This window comes from Fusarium verticillioides, chromosome 7 (genome assembly GCF_000149555.1).
Source record: "Fusarium verticillioides 7600 chromosome 7, whole genome shotgun sequence".
Taxonomy (NCBI): domain Eukaryota; kingdom Fungi; phylum Ascomycota; class Sordariomycetes; order Hypocreales; family Nectriaceae; genus Fusarium; species Fusarium verticillioides.
Window position 1 is genome coordinate 3,158,318 of NC_031681.1, and position 15,372 is coordinate 3,173,689.

At 48.1% G+C, this 15,372-nt stretch overlaps 6 protein-coding genes across 7 annotated transcripts; 2 read left to right on the forward strand and 4 right to left on the reverse strand.

The window, feature by feature from the left end:
* Nucleotides 1-693: 693 nt before the first annotated feature.
* FVEG_11779 (hypothetical protein) lies at nucleotides 694-2,154 on the forward strand (the record flags this gene model as incomplete). Its single annotated transcript, XM_018901102.1, has 3 exons — nucleotides 694-1,654; nucleotides 1,710-2,086; nucleotides 2,128-2,154. 3 exons carry the CDS (start codon nucleotides 694-696, stop codon nucleotides 2,152-2,154), a joined length of 1,365 nt encoding a protein of 454 aa, XP_018759512.1.
* Nucleotides 2,155-2,669: 515 nt separating this feature from the next.
* FVEG_11780 (hypothetical protein) lies at nucleotides 2,670-3,786 on the reverse strand. Its single transcript, XM_018901103.1, has one exon. The coding sequence runs from the start codon at nucleotides 3,649-3,651 to the stop codon at nucleotides 2,923-2,925; it is 729 nt and encodes a 242-aa protein (XP_018759513.1). The 5' UTR covers nucleotides 3,652-3,786; the 3' UTR covers nucleotides 2,670-2,922.
* A 1,368-nt stretch (nucleotides 3,787-5,154) lies between these two features.
* Nucleotides 5,155-10,711, forward strand: FVEG_11781 (hypothetical protein; the record flags this gene model as incomplete). Its single annotated transcript, XM_018901104.1, has 3 exons — nucleotides 5,155-5,769; nucleotides 5,880-7,070; nucleotides 7,124-10,711. The coding sequence occupies 3 exons, from the start codon at nucleotides 5,155-5,157 to the stop codon at nucleotides 10,709-10,711; spliced, it is 5,394 nt and encodes a 1,797-aa protein (XP_018759514.1).
* Nucleotides 10,620-11,662, reverse strand: FVEG_17092 (hypothetical protein). Its single transcript, XM_018906359.1, has one exon. It carries the CDS (start codon nucleotides 11,420-11,422, stop codon nucleotides 10,916-10,918), a length of 507 nt encoding a protein of 168 aa, XP_018759515.1. The 5' UTR covers nucleotides 11,423-11,662; the 3' UTR covers nucleotides 10,620-10,915.
* Nucleotides 11,663-11,665: 3 nt separating this feature from the next.
* Nucleotides 11,666-13,229, reverse strand: FVEG_11782 (hypothetical protein). Of its 2 annotated transcripts, XM_018901105.1 has the most exons (3): nucleotides 12,714-13,229; nucleotides 12,439-12,663; nucleotides 11,666-12,386 (listed from the first exon to the last, which is right to left on the reverse strand). In XM_018901105.1, exons 1-3 carry the CDS (start codon nucleotides 13,094-13,096, stop codon nucleotides 12,380-12,382), a joined length of 615 nt encoding a protein of 204 aa, XP_018759516.1. In that variant the 5' UTR covers nucleotides 13,097-13,229; the 3' UTR covers nucleotides 11,666-12,379. The 2 variants fall into 2 exon arrangements, with proteins under 2 accessions (XP_018759516.1, XP_018759517.1); XM_018901106.1 differs by having other exon boundaries at nucleotides 11,666-12,663.
* Nucleotides 13,230-14,275: 1,046 nt separating this feature from the next.
* Nucleotides 14,276-15,341, reverse strand: FVEG_11783 (hypothetical protein; the record flags this gene model as incomplete). Its single annotated transcript, XM_018901107.1, has 4 exons — nucleotides 14,781-15,341; nucleotides 14,544-14,729; nucleotides 14,439-14,486; nucleotides 14,276-14,390 (listed from the first exon to the last, which is right to left on the reverse strand). Exons 1-4 carry the CDS (start codon nucleotides 15,209-15,211, stop codon nucleotides 14,276-14,278), a joined length of 780 nt encoding a protein of 259 aa, XP_018759518.1. The 5' UTR covers nucleotides 15,212-15,341.
* Nucleotides 15,342-15,372: the final 31 nt, after the last annotated feature.

Here is a 15,372-nt window from a genome sequence, read left to right on the forward strand (position 1 = left end):
GGTGACACGGCTTATTACGTAGGTTAATGGTATTAATAACTTTAAATTAAGGAAAATATCAATCCCGTGCCAAAGCTGGTGCATACAATCCTTAAAATATTAGCATAGTAGGTACATTGTATAGAACCAGGCTGTGAAACCAACGCTTCTGCAGAACGATATATCAGGCTTTGAGTCAGCCCCAGGTCTGGCCAAAAACTAATTCTCGGCTAAGCAGAAATGAGCAGCTCGTATATGCATGTCTTGGAGGTCTTGCAGGGCGGTGCAAATGCGAACCAGCGCGCATACAAGGCTTTCTCAAAGAGCAGACAAAGTGAGATCAATGTATTGTGTGGATGCAGAGCCCAGATCCAGGCAGTATTTGTGCCAATGTAACCGATACCTCTACCTTGTTCTTCAATCCGAGGGACTGCGTGTTCTCCCTCTTCACCCTCAGCCCCTCCCCCCCAAAGAGCTTCCCTCCCTTTTCTGGATCCCAAGTCAAGAGACACCAAATATTCCCAAAGACCATTCCTGTCCCGATTGACTATGAATCATTCCTATCACGCTGAACGAGAACCTGTCAACCACCCTCCAATCACCAAGGCGCGCCGGCCTACCGAGCCCTCCTATAGTCCAAGGTCAGAAAAGCCTCATAGGAGCAGCTCCAAATCTTCAAGACATTCAAATCACTCCAGACGTCGCTCAGTGGACATGTCGGAAGTAGAAGAAACCACTGGCGATCTTGTTAAAAGATCGAAACGGTTTATCAAAAATAAGTTCTCATTCACTCAACACTCATCTAAGAACAATGCCGTCAAGAACCCTGAAAGTCCTGGGAGGGGATCTATCAACTCAATTGAGAAGTCAGTTGAACTGAACGTACCCAATGGAGAACAAAGCCTCGAATCCCCGGTTGATGAAACAAACCAACTTGGCACTCAACCAGATGGCACTTCACATGCATTTCCTGTCGATGGCCAAGGCCCTCAGGACACTTTCCACGTATCGCAAGGTGTTCAAAGTCCTTCATCTGGGCTACCAACTGAGAGCGCTGTGTTCAATGGAGTTTGTGCACCAAATGGTTTTCGAGCCGCACAATCCAAGGAACTTCCGCTTCTTCCGGCAGCTCACCAAACCCAAGTCATGGGTGCCTCTCGCGATGAGAACATCTCGTATGGGCAGAAGGATTTAGCAGTGACTCTCAAGGAGCAATCGGAGTTTATCGACAACCTCGTTGCCAAAAACAAGTCTCTTTCACAGCAACTGGAAGCAGAGCGTCAAAAGCGCCAGAAAGACCTTGCATACTGGAGAAACCGCACCAGCGAAGCCGCAAGCAAGAATGCCAATCTTGTTCCTGGAATGCCTCTCAGTCAGCCAGAAACCGAACTCCGCAACGAGTGGCGAAACCTGGCCTTTGATGTGAGGAACTTGGTGGACAACTACTTTAAGAAAGTGAGCACTAGCAAACTTGAGGCTTGGGGAGAAGAGAACGGGGATTTCCTTCGCAAGATCACCCCGACTTATCAACAAGTCATAAGAGGGGGGCGGTCAGGCCTTGCTATGGTCGAGGCGGCTGTTTGGCAGGGCCTCTGTAGGGCAGTGTTTGGGGGCCTGAGGGAAGACAGTCCCATGATCTGGGCTGGTCCATATCAAAGTAGTCTGAGAGTATTAGGTGGGCACAACAAGTTTTATTATTTGATATCAAGGCAGAACTAACAATTTATTAGTGAACGAACTCCAGCAAGACCAAAAGCAGAACGATTCCGAGCAGTTTTCTCCCCTCTTCCACCAGTGGGGTACTCTTACGGCCAATCTGATAGAAGTACTTCGGGCATCCGAACATCATTACCAACGGATCCATCCCGTAGTCCAAGACCTAGAAGATCTATTCTTTGCCTGTCGCTCTGTCGGCGTGATGTACAAATCCGACACATATCGACGGGACTTGCGGGCCCTGGTCACGAAGGCCATCAGGTTTGACTTCAACTTGTCTGGTCAAACGGCTGAGTATTTCATCGATTGGCCGCGGTGTGGTCGATTCAACGTGCCGTTTGATCAGAAGACAATGCAAGTGTCACAACGGAGTCCCCAGTCAACCAGGAATGTAAGGTTTATGATACAACCTTGCTTTTTTCGACTTAGTAGGCAGGATGGCAGTTTAATGGCCGTTGATGAATGTACTGTTTGGATGTCTTAGTTGATTGATCGATACTTAAAGCTTATGACGCCTCAGCGAGACATATCAAGCCGCCACACTGAGAATTCCCATTTAACTTTCGCTTTTAGAAGGCAATATGATTATATGGTATATGTAATATAATAGAGCTTAGTTCTAAATCCCACCACGCTGCTATCACTATTCGTCCAGTCCACTGCCTATCTCATCTACACCGGGTTTCACAGCACTCTTCAGGCCTAAGGCATATACAGTCTACAGATCATCCCTCATCTTCAAATAATCGCCCCAATGCAATCTGGCATAGTTGTCGACGCTTTATGTGGCATCCTCATCGTGCTCAGCGGCTTTTGCACATTTATCCCTTGGATCCCAGCAGCTTATCACTACCTCTATCGGGACTCAGCCATATTGCGGCTCAATACCGTCTATAGAGGGTTTGAGGATGGCGTCAGGGCATTATCGGCGGGAACTATGTGTAGATTCACAGGGTTGCTATGATATAATTGCCTGGTAGGAGAAGAAATTAACAATAGGGGGAAGTTCTAGGCTTGACTATACTGGTGGTCACTGTGGAATTATAAAAGCCATGTCACTGTAGTCGGGAAAATGATTCACTTAGTTCAGATTCAAGCAGGCAATCATTGGTATAAAAAAAAACAGATAGATTAATTAGCTAGCAACCAGATCAGAACAAGTGAGAAATCCCTTTATATATCTAAACCAGAGCCCTTCCGTGAAATCCATATACTAATATCCGACCCTTAGTTAATGATGATGCGCTGAGACTTGGGAGTAGCCTTGGGAACCACTATGGTCAAAAGACCATCCTTGAGGTCGGCAGTGACCGCGTCGTGGTTGATATAGGTGGGGAAAGTGAAGTAGCGGGAGAACTCCTTGCTATAGCCAGAGCGTTTTGGCTCTTCGGGCTGCGCGGGCTGCTTCTCCTGTGCCTTCTCACTGAGAGTCTCCGGCTCTGGCTGGCTGACAGTCTTTGACTTCTCTGATGTGTGACTCAAAACCTCAAACTCGTCGTCATCGACATCATCCTCGACAGTGGCCTGGTAAGAGCTTCTGCTTCGGGTGTCTTCATTGTCTGACTCGGTGGCTGGGGCGGGAGCAGCCTCCTCAGTGGTTGTTGTGGTTGTTTCAACTGCCTTGGGCTCCTCTGTGAATCGCTCAACCTTGCCGCTGACGACAAGCTTGCGAGGCTCAGGGAACTCGACAGTGACGTGCTCCTTGTTCATGCCTGGAAGCTCGCCGTAAAGAACGAAGGAGTCCTCAGTCTCGTGGGCCTCAAATCGAGGCTCCCATGGGCGGGAGTTCACCCGATAGGCAGGGGAGGAAGCTTGAGCGCGGCTCTTTTGTTGAGGCTGGCATTGGCGCTTTCGCTGGGGCTGCTGAATCGACTGGTCAAGCTCCCGGAGGAGATGGTAGAGTGGGTTCTGGGGAGCCTGGATGTGGTAGAAAGTCTGGGGAAGAAAGAATGCCATTGTATTGGTGTGTTTTGGTTGTGAGTTGTGAAGGATGTTTGATATGATGGTTCGGACTTTTGAGTGGCTGAGAGGAGGGCGGTTTGTGTTTCTGGGCTTTGTTTGGATTGAATGAGTAGTGAAGAGATTGAATTCTGATGATCAAAAAATTTCCAAAGTCGTCGGAAGTGATTCATTTATACATCAACATTCTGTAATTGACAATTAGGCAGGGCGTTCTTGCGCAAGCTGTTACTCACCATCTCGAATTGCCATGACCTTGCTCGAAGCATCGAGAAGGTTCTTGAGACTTTTCCTAGCTGAGTAAGACGCCATTTGTCAGTATCCTGCACTAACACTAGCCACTGTGGCTGCGGCGACTGTTTGCAAATCCACAATCCGAGTCTGCACCAATGAAACTGAGTCACCATTGATGACAAATTTTTTTCCCAGACGTTCCAGGTCAACGCCGCCCAGACTTTGGCAGTCAACCCGTAATGGGCCTACCCGATAGTTAAGCAAGTATAGTATGAGACATGGTAAAATGGCATATAGCTGCGATAATAATTTGTCTCATTGTTTCTTGGCTTCTTTAGCTCTTCTACCTATCTTGGTAACCCTGCGATATCTCTGCGGATAGCCGGGGGAAGCTGCTTGGTAGATGATTTTATTCCAAGCGACAACTAATATCTACAAGTCTAGTGTTTATCCAAACATCAAAACTGATAGGTCACAGTCGCGTTGCATAAGTTTCTAATGTGACATTGATTTAATAGCCCTTTTAATAATCCTACTGGAATTATATACAGTGTTATTATCCCATTTCCAAGCGCGACAAGACTTGCGGTCCAGATTGCAGAATTACATAAGCCGATGAAACTGAGGATAACACCCAGCACCTCCCTCCCAATGTCTGGTTCGGTCCGATATTATCGGCGTTGGGAAGGGTGCCACGCTTAATCTCATATATGAATATGCGTCAGAGAATTACGTTCATCGACTTTTGCAAAATAGAAGTCCAGACTCTTTTCAAAACATCATGGAAATCCACCAGACCCAAGTGGAATAGTGGCCAAAAATCCTACCAGTAAAACAAAAAGATAAGCGACATTATCCCAAAGCAGCAAGCGTAACTCGGCATCATTCGTCGCTTTTGTCTCCAGCATATCGATAGTCAGCGCCATAGATTTCGTTAACAGCACTTAGCTCATAGCCATAGCGACAACATGCCTTCTGACACTGAGCTTCGTAGGCAAAGCTAGGAGAGTCTAGACTCGTGGCGTATATTTGCCTCAGAATGTGTTCTGATGATAAGACTTTCAGCTTTCAGCTCGACTTACTATTGACTTTCCATGTAAATAGAGTTATTAGTAGCTACCTGCGCTTTATCCAGGGTCTCTGTAGCTCTTGAATAAAATCTCTTGGCTTTTCACTAATTGCATCAGCAGATCGTACCTCCAACAGACATATTCCAACTATTGAACGTCATTTTATCTATCGGGATTATTTACTCCTGCCTGTGCCATGGAGATCGCCGACGGATCTCCACTGTACCAGGGAGCTGGCTGTAACCTTTCCAACCCGAAGTATGGCTACGACTTTGTCATCTCAACTACCCAAGCCAGTATAAATTCGGATCTGTGCATGTACCTGCACAACAACATTTTGCCTTGTAACTACTTTTGCTTCCTCTCGGTATGTCGCCTCATGTCGCAATCAGATAACCTGAAGGGCATGATACCACTACCACCTGTGAAGCCAGCTAATCAGGTCCAGACTCCATCGAACGCAAATGCAGTGGTCCCAGTCACCTTGGAAGACCTTGTTGCCAAAACAGGCGGGGTTGATCCCTTCAAGATCCCACGGGATACCCCGCATACAGACCCTCGGGTCCAGGCGCTAACCAAGGTGGGATTCGCTGTCGGTGTAAAGATCCGCATGGGGCTTCCTCCAGGTGTAGAGCCCAAGGATCTCTCTCCCATTCTAGAGCTTGGAGATGTTGCCAACTTCGCCACGTTCAATATCCTTTGCTCCGACTTTCATATCGTTGAGAACGAGCTGGGTACCTCAGCCAGCCCCGATGGTAAATGGAATGTCTGGAGGCAACCCTCGGGCCGTCCATGGACTCTCAAAACATGGGTCAGCCTCGTTCATGCCAGTCTCGACAATCAGTTGAATGGCTCGGCGCACTTTGCCAAAAACCCAGCCAAGAAGCAACGACTCCTCAAAAGGCTTCAGAACATTTCTAGCACGTCCTTCAGTCTGCACAGCTGTTGCTGGATATGGATAATGCGACGGTTCAGAATGTCCCTGTCATTGAAGGCATGAGGCATGGCAGTCGAGCTCACCTTGTTGTCTCTGGCCAACTTGGGAACATCTGGACAGCATTCACCAAGCAGTGTCACTGTCCTCCAATTTCCGTTGTCGCTGTTCCCCAAACATCATCAGACCCCTCTAAGCTTCATTTGAAATCCTTTGACCTTCAAGTCAACCGCGTCAAGGACAGCAATGGAGATACCGTCAAGAATCCTACCAAGGAACAGCTTGCTGCAACCACTCTCGATTACCGCTGCACTACTAGTGGTACACAGCTTCCGCCTGCTAAGCATTTCTCCTGGAACTGGGTTGAGCCAACCAGCGTTAATTCCGAGAGCGGTGTTGTCGCCATCAAGAGAGAAGTCTTCGGCCAGTATTTACTTGATGCAATCATTCCTAAGATCAAGAAATACTGTATCACCACGGACCCCGTCGTGGGACATCGAAACAAGTTGGGCAGGGGGAAACTATGGGCAGACTGGTCTCTACCCACGATCAACGACCAGACCCCCAAGTCTCTTATTCGCCGCGGGAGTACGAATATACTTGTTATTAACTACTTTGCCATCGACGACCCAGACACCAGCTCAACACGAGGTTCGATATACGGCTCAGAATATTGCCGCTTGGATGTCGTGCCTGGCTATGAATGTAATGTCGGGCTTACCGGCAACAGTCTGAAGATTTTCCAACGAGTTGCTGTCAATGTCAGGTTCAAATGCGATGTTGATGCCGTTCTCTCGAACCAAGTCTCCAATTTCGATGAGCAATGTATGGTATACAACGAGGTCGCTATCGATGACTATGAGCTATCGGTTGGACAGACAGGCTGTCTTCAAATCACTCACACCAAAAGCTCGCCGGAGTCCTACCCTAACAAATTCGAGAACATAAGCGATTTATTCCAGACTGACGATTTGTTGGAGAAAATCAGGAGTTGTTTCACAGCACCGGCACCCATCGACTTCACTTCCGTCAATGCCGCAGCGCTGCAGAACTTTGTCTTTCCTGGAGGAAAGGTCTTTACCTACAAGAATGTCAGAGCCGCACCAAGTGGCGATCTCCTCTGCAGCCTGACATATGTGGACCCCGACGAAGCCATCACTTCCCCAGCGATGCTCAAGGTATGCCCAGAAGACTCACGATCCAAAGTAGTCTATGCTAATCCACTCTGTAGATCCCAGCGGCGAAAGCAGAGGATGATTCCAAGTCTGCCCCCGTCGCCGTACCCGCCCCAGTTCCGGCTACTCCAGCCTCCCTGACTTTTACAACGGAGATGATGCAGAATTACGTCCCCGGCGAGATTGTCAATCCTACTGGCAAGTTTGAGGCCTTACAGACGCAAGATGGCCACTCAATTCTTTTCAATCTAAGCTCTGCAAATGTGTTCCAGGCTATTGTTGAGCATAGCGGAGCCAGCTCAACAGGATGGCGTATAGTAGACCTCTCATCTAGCACCCTCAGTTCTGCCTTTGCCAGCGATAAGAGTGCAGTTGTCAAAACATTCGACGCCAACCAAAGCGCTGTGGACGGTACTATTAGCCTGGCAATGGTTGTTACTTCTGGGGGTACAGATCACCTGCTCTTGTCTCTGTACAATCACAACTCAACAGCTGCATGGACTCCCGCACCAACTCTGTCCTGGAAAACGATTCCATTTGATGCTTCATCGACATCTAGCACTGCGATAGGCATAGCAGGTGTCATGTTCGCTGAGTCAGATGCCACTCACAAGCAGCACATCATTGTTGACATCGACCGCTCAACCTCCGACAAAATCAAGCAGATCTCTCGATTCTACGTCAACCCACTAGCAACCGACAAACACTGGACTCCGCATGATGTCCCGGTAGACATCCAAGACGGCAACTACCAAAGCTGCGTTGGCAGGTTCCAGAATGAACTCGTTGACGGAGTCTTTACCTGCGGTGTATCTGGAACCTCGGGCCAACTTGTCTATGTCCCCATTAGCAACGCCTTTGGATCTGGCCCGCCTGCGTCTCGCACCCTCAGCCTACCCGGAAACGTCACTGCGTCGGCGATAGCAACGGCAAGGGCGTACAATAACTCGACAGACTTGTATGCCATTGGGGGCCAGACTCTGTTCTGGTTCCCTGCAAACAGTCAGGCAGGACAATCAGTTGCTACGACAATCTTCAGCAACAGTATATTCCAGGGTACGACTGAGCTATCAGCCATGACACACGGCGGTGTTACGACTATTTGGGGCAAGAATGGCAGTGATCAGATTTACTACAGCTCATGTCCCAACACACAGCTTGGCACGGCAGCATCATGGAGCACACCTCTCCCGCTGATGAACGGCATAGAGAACATGTCGGCCTTTGTGAACCGCACGGGCTACAGCAACACCATCTTCGCTTCTGGAGGAACCTCACTTTGGCGATTAGTGCAGGCTACAGAGACAACTGCCAAGCTCTGGCGACAGGAGTCCCTTGTTATTGAGGGGCCGCCAAAGACCAAGGCTATCGCATTCAACTCGTACACCACCACCATCCAACTGGCAGACGACAAGAAGATGCCTGCAGGCGATGTCTCTGTCTCTGTCACAGCACCTTCTAGAACTCCAGTTTACATCAATGGCTTGTACTACGTCCTGAGTTCAACTCCCATCACCGTCTCCTCGGACAAGACTGGTACTTTGACGGTAGTTGAGAACACGCACAACACTCTCAACGGAACATCCATCACTGTTACATGTGGCGGCCATTCAACAGTCATAGATCCATCACATAAGCATTTCCAAAAGATCACCTCGCTCGACACACCCACTGCCTTGGGAGCAGCCACAATCCCCAAAAATGTCGTTGCTGGAGGTACTTCTGGCACACCAGCTACAGCCCCTCTCATCGACTCATCCACTTCATCCAATGACAAGCAAACTGCTGCAGCTACCTTGGGCAATCTCAACACTGTCTATGGAGCCATCAAAAACCCAAATGCACCTCTGAAGGTCGCCCCCAAGCCTGTTCCTCCCAAACCAATCCCGGAGCATCATCCCAGCTCAGGTCTTTTTGGATCAATTTGCGACACCTTCGAAGATATTGGTCATGCGATTGAGGCTGACGTTGGGGATATTTTCCACGCCCTAAAATCAGTAGGCGAAGCTATCGTTCACATAGTCAAGGAGGCAGCAAGCGATGTGTGGCATTTCGTAACTACGATCGCAGGCAAGGTCTACCATGCAGTACTCAGTACAGTTGATGCAGTTGTCGGCGCTGTCGAATGGGTTTTCAGTGCTATCAAGACAGTGATCCAGGATGTGATCCGCTTCCTCGAGTTTCTCTTGGATTGGGAGGATATTACTCGCACCAAGGAGGTTATCTCTAATATCGCCAAGCGGTTTATGCAGGGCCAAATCGACTTGATTGCAACTGCAAAGCCCTTCTTCGACCAGGAGATGAATAGTCTTGTATCCATGATCAACAAATGGGCTGGTGATACAAGCTGGACCGACACGATCGGTCAGGCTACAACCCAGCCCTTGTCAGCAAACTGTCGCAATCCATCAGCAGGCCAGACATCTGGCTCGCAGATGCTCTCTAATCACTACAAGAACAACGCTTCTTCCCTGACTCTCGCTGAAACCGACACTGCTGATAGTGGGGTTGAAGAACTTGTCAGCAACCTCATGACCGCTCTGGAGAATGAAGGCAAGACACTGACAGCAGCCTACAACAATCTGAAGGCTCTCGCTCACAAAGTCTCGTCTCAGCCTCTGCAAGACTCTCTCAAACAGCTTCTTGCTATTATCGCTGATGTCTTTACCTCTACTGTTGGCAACCTTGGAGATGCTATTCTAGATCTTCTCACGAGTGTCGCCAGTTCCGCCATGCACCTGCTCGACACAAAGTTCCATATCCCAATCATTTCCGATCTCCTGAGTGATCTCGGTATAAGCGAGCCTTCTCTGTTAGATCTCTTCTGCTGGATAGCCGCTGTCGCTTATACAGTCGTGTACAAGATCGAACATGACAGCGCCCCATTCCACGACAACGACGACGTGACTGCCCTTATCAATGCTGATAGCTGGCATACACTCCAAACCATTCTGGGCCAGCCGCCTGCCCAAGAGGAGCTTTCCTACTACTCTCGCGCCGCTTCGTACCTCTGGTCAGCGCCTAAAGAACTCAGTGACTCCACAAAAAAGACTATTTACCTCTGCATGCACAGCATTGGAGGTACCGTCGATCTCCTGAATATATTCGTCATCCCCCTTGAGGCCGATGGTTCTTCGGATAGCAAGGTCAACAGATTTAGTAGTCCCATGTCAATTCTCAACTATTTACATATCGCTTGTAGCGTTGTTGCTGGGTATGCTGTATCGCAGGATCCCATATCAAATGATGTTCTCAAGGCTATGCACTATAGGAACATTGCTGTGAGCGTTGTGGCTGGCCCTGTCCTCAAGAAGTTTTTGAAAGCGGATGGCACCAACAGGGGGTTTCCTGCACTTGACCAACGAGGCATGAGGGCTTTGGTTAAGGTCGTTGTCGGGTATTGGGGATTGTTTGTCACTGCGGGTCATCTCTATGAGCTGAGTCATGAAGCTGCTAGTTCCAGCCGGACAGCAGCTATTATGATGGAGGTCGGTAATATACTGGGTGAAGTAAGGAATGTTGCTTATTGCGAGGCTGTCAATGATCCGGATCGAACTACCAGAGAGATCCCCCTCTTAGTTGTAGCTGGTGTGGGATTGATTGAGACTGGGCTGGAGTTGTCATTACTGGCAACGGTTGACTAATAGTATAGGGTTATCAGATCTTTATGACATGCAAGCAATTGTTTAATGAACACCGATCCTCTAATGCTTCTCATCCCTGAAAATAGTCTCGTGACTGTTCTCTCTCGCAGCCTGAACCCAACCCCGCATAGTCATGTCCAAAAGTCCAACCGCTTCAATCATGCTCTGTCGCTTGACTAGCTCCCGTACTGCGGCAAGTTCTTATTACAGGAGCACCAAGCTTGCGATAGTAAAAGCTAAAGCAGCTGTATGAAAGCCGACTTGTGCACCCTTTACAGCACCATTTCGGATAAGGTCAGAGCCTTCAACGGCGTACTTGTCGCTCTCGAGTGCTGATAACCAACTCCCAGAATTATTCATGAACCTCGCCTCAAAGGCGTGCACCGCGTCTGGTGAGATTGAGGCGCCCGTCTTGTTGATGCTTTCGACGACCCCGTCAGGATTCCATTTATACGAGCCCGCCGGGAGCGAAAGATTCTTATCGAGTTCCCAGCCCAACCGGCCGCTACCGTCACTGGTCATGAAATAGAACCAGAGATCGAGTGCGCGAGCCTCTGGTTCGATGAATGATCCACTGTTTGCGTTCCATGTGATTGTTACAGGCTGAGTGAGATCAAGCTTCTCCGAAGAGTCAGGACCAGTAAACTCGAATGCATAGCTGGCATGGAAGAAGGCGCAGCCAAGAGTGGCGAGTAGGGGGGCGTAGCGCATTGTGTATTGCGAGATGGGCACTGACGAGTACCTAGGTGTCGAGAAAGGGATAGGCCGTAAGTTAATTTGGCGCAGAGTTAGTCAAGTCGAGCTGTTTGTTAATGACACTTCAAGAAAAATACAGTAAAAGATTTGTTTTCTCGGCAAAAGAGATCAGAGGGTAATAAGCGATGGAGAATGCAAGTCTTGTGACCAAGCGTTCATTCCAAGAATAAAAAGGCTCGAGGTATATCTACCCGTAAATGGCAGGTGACGAGCCTTTCTTGTTGGTTGACCCTTGACTGCTGAGAAAGAGTTCCGTTTTGAGCTTTGTCGCTTGCTGTCTGATGCATAAGAGACGCTTGGCATAGAGTCGAGACCGTGACAAATGCCACGTTAGTCGGGCGGTTGAAACCCGGGATGCAAATGGCTGGCATACAGTCGTCGAAATAAAGTTAGCAAGGAGGCAGCCCGAAGGATTGATATAGGCTAAACTTGGTTTGAGGACAAGTGACGATGAGAAAAAGAATACATGCTGTTGGTTGAGAGAAACTGGCTTGGCGTGAGGGGTATTGTGGATGGTCGCTGGGACAGGTTTTGCACGGCTCACGCCAAGATACAATCCGTACACAATATTGTGCATGTCCTAGGGAAATAGAATATGCAGGAATTGCTACACAGATATTAAAGAGAATAACCCAGACTGTATACTTTATCTCCAGATCGTAGTAGCATGCTTATTAACAAGCATTGCCCCCAGTTACCAGTCTGCGAAATAAACAAGATTGAGTTCAAGATCACCGCCTCCGACAGATATTCGTCGAAATCTAAATTACACTGCCTCCTCTTCGGCCTCGTGCGATAAGTGAAATAAGAGTTATAAAGTAGTATATGCTAGTAAAGGCATCACAAAGGTTAGGGTAACCTTCCGACTGCTTCGCAAGAAAAATAAATTAGATAGATAGGATTTGTCTAAGATTAAGCTCTGAAATAAAGGTTATTACTATACAATATGAAGCCAAGCCATTGTGCCTTACTCAGTAATAGTCTCAGTAGTCGTAGGCTCCGGAATTGTAGTTGTGAACGCAGTAACGCCAAACTGAGAGCAAGCCTCATAGTAGGCTGATGGGCTATCGCAGTATGTAGCGTAAGCTGGAACACCAGTCGGAAAGATAGTTGTTGCCGCCTCGCCCTCGGCACGACGCACAATCGGATTTGTAGGGATGATTATAACGTTGCCGCGCTTCTTCACTGTCATAGTCCTGGGAGATCGTCAGCTGATTTTCTACTAATTGATATAGATGTTACCTACACTTGGTAGGAGCTGACTGTGACTATATTCAGGTCCTGGCAGTCCGCAATCCGATCTGTGAACTCAGGCTCGCCATTCATATCGTAGAGGCTTTCTGCACAGCTGTCATCTGGTGGAGCTGTTGTTGTTGACTCGGAGCCCGAGGTCGTGGTGGCTTCGGCGGTAGTGGTCGCATCCGAGCTGGCGATGGAAGTGACTACGTCTGTGCTCTCAGTGACGGCTGTAGAGGATGTTGCTTCGTCGGTGACGGAGGTCTCAATATAGGATGACTCGGTCGACCCGATAGTGGTCGACACAAGCTCAGTGGAAGAGCTGGTGGGTTTACAAGGTCCAGCAAGGGCAGTGACCGCGAGTGCGGCAAGAACGAGAGTGTTGCGCATCATTTCGATTGTAATGACCGGTGTTGATACTCGAGATAAAAAAGAGTGTATATGCCCCAAGTTCACAGCAAGAGAAAACAATACTAAAAGTCTAGAGTTTACAATCGAGGAAAACAAGGAGATAAATACATAAAAGCAGGCCGCACTACTCCGCGGCTTTATCACGCATATTGTAACCGAGCTTTTCTTTTTTAGATGCCCTCGGCTGCAATGGAAACCTCTAGTCAGGGGCAGCTGAAAGACTATTGAATTGCTAGACCTGTCTTGGTGTTTTTGCTCAAACTAATTCGACACTATCGAGACGCTACAAGATTAGAGCCAACAAATAAGCCGACCCCCTGTTATTTTCTCTGGCGCGGAAAGCTCGAGGTACCCGGCTGCTAACAGTATGGACCCAAAACATGGGCTCGTCAAGATAAGCGTCATGTACTTAGTAGATGCCCACATTTCCGTTCTGACAACGCGCTCAGGGACAGCACTTCATAACAACCAACACATTGAAAGAGTGGTACGATGTTGATTCGCAAAGTCACCGAGATAACCAACTAATCTGCGTATACCGGAGGATCTCCCCAAAGTCCTGCAAGACTAATGCAGCAAGGCTCCTCAGTGCCATTCTAGGTCACAACTAAGTCGTGATCGTTGTCGGGCTTCTTGGTACTGATGACGGGAGCCCCCGCTGCTAGCAGAATGCGCCAAAAGATGAGACATTATGATCCAGCGCCGCTCGACGCCTCTCAACGCCTCTTAGCAAGTCCTAGTAACCCAAAAACGTGAATATTGCGGGAATAGAGGGAAGCTTGCATTAGCTCTGAACTAGACTTGATAAATTCTACGAGGTCTAATTACAAGTTTTGTAACGTGTATCGTAAGTCGTTTGTATCTGCCGAGTTGGGTGTTCTATTTAATTTTATACTGAAAATACTTTATTCTATATCTTATCCTATTTAACAATCGACTCTAAACTAAACGGCGCAGGAACTTCATTCACTCGGATTAGTAAAGTCCTTCAATATTCAGGTCGAGGGCAACATACCTCCAAGCGGTTTAAACCAGATTCATTTTCGTTTTCATCACTATTGGATGGATTAAGAAGAATTCGCGCTAGGTCTCGTTTGGAGGTTTGTGCCTCTATAATTCTCTGGTAACGCTTCTAGTTTAGCGTTGTATTGTCGGTGGTTTCTACAATCTCACCTCTTCGAAGGAGTTCTGCACAAACATCCTCAATGTAGTCACTTCTTGGGTCTGTCCAATCCGGTGAATTCGTGCCAGCGCCTGGTCTTCCAGTGTCGGATTCCTATTCCGTAGTGAGTCATCAAATCAGCGCAAAAGGCTACTAACATACCAGCTTGGCTCCATCAAATAAGCTCGAGAAGCTTCCGTCAATGTTAGTCTGTTGACAGGAACGTCAGTGTATCAACTTTAGAAGAGAGAAACATCAATGGCTAACCCAACTGCACCACACGTCAAGGTTAAAAGTAGAACCCTAATATGAGGGTCATTGCGGAACCTATCGATAACGCTGTGCCTTTCCTTCTGCATAATAGTGCCGTCGAATCTCAGACATGGAATATGCTCACGATCAAGACTGGCCTGGATGACATTAAGTGTAGTCCTCCAAGAAGAGAAAACAACGCTGAAAAAAGATCAGTCATCCCCGGTTATTGTTGAATTCCAAGTGACGTACCATTTAGTTTGTGGAGACTGCTTTCTAAGATCGCACAACAACATTGCCACCTTGGAGGGTATTTCGTGAGAATGGGTTGGTATGCCCACCGACAAATCTGAGAACGGGATGTCTGTTGTGACCGTAGCGATGCAACATACTGGCTTATGAGGGCAAAATCTCTCTCGATTAGTCTCGCTTTGAGAGCAGACTGGACATAGGAATGCAAGACAACGAGAGAACCAGGGCTTCCCTCCTTGCACTCCCTCGTCGACAAGACTTTCCATTTCGTCGAGGCGAAGACCGCATAATTGACACTGAATAACGCCTTCTTCGCGTCTCAGGTTGAACGCCCTTTGTACTTCTGATTGCCAATCATTAGCTGCTTCGTGGAAGGATGGCTTCTCGTGTCGCAAATGATATTGAAGACCGAGGTTGCATATCATGCGCATGGCCTCAATCTTCTGTAGAATGTTGATGAAGAAATTTGGCTGCAGGGACTTTAAAGATGCGGGGACTGAGTCGTTGAGCTGGGAAAGTACTTGTAATCTGACATCTTCATACAGTTGTCGCTCGGCTGTTGTAAATTCACTTGGAGCTGTAGATATGAATA

What these genes read in the sequence shown, in the direction of transcription:
- FVEG_11782 (XM_018901105.1), bottom strand. Translation starts at nt 13,096, where the DNA reads ATGATGCGCAACACTCTCGTTCTTGCCGCACTCGCGGTCACTGCCCTT. An exon ending in ACAGTCAGCTCCTACCAAGT is followed by an intron (nt 12,664 to 12,713) that starts GTAGGTAACATC and finishes ACGATCTCCCAG; the next exon opens with GACTATGACAGTGAAGAAGC.
- FVEG_11780 (XM_018901103.1), bottom strand. Translation starts at nt 3,651, where the DNA reads ATGGCATTCTTTCTTCCCCAGACTTTCTACCACATCCAGGCTCCCCAG.
- FVEG_17092 (XM_018906359.1), bottom strand. Translation starts at nt 11,422, where the DNA reads ATGCGCTACGCCCCCCTACTCGCCACTCTTGGCTGCGCCTTCTTCCAT.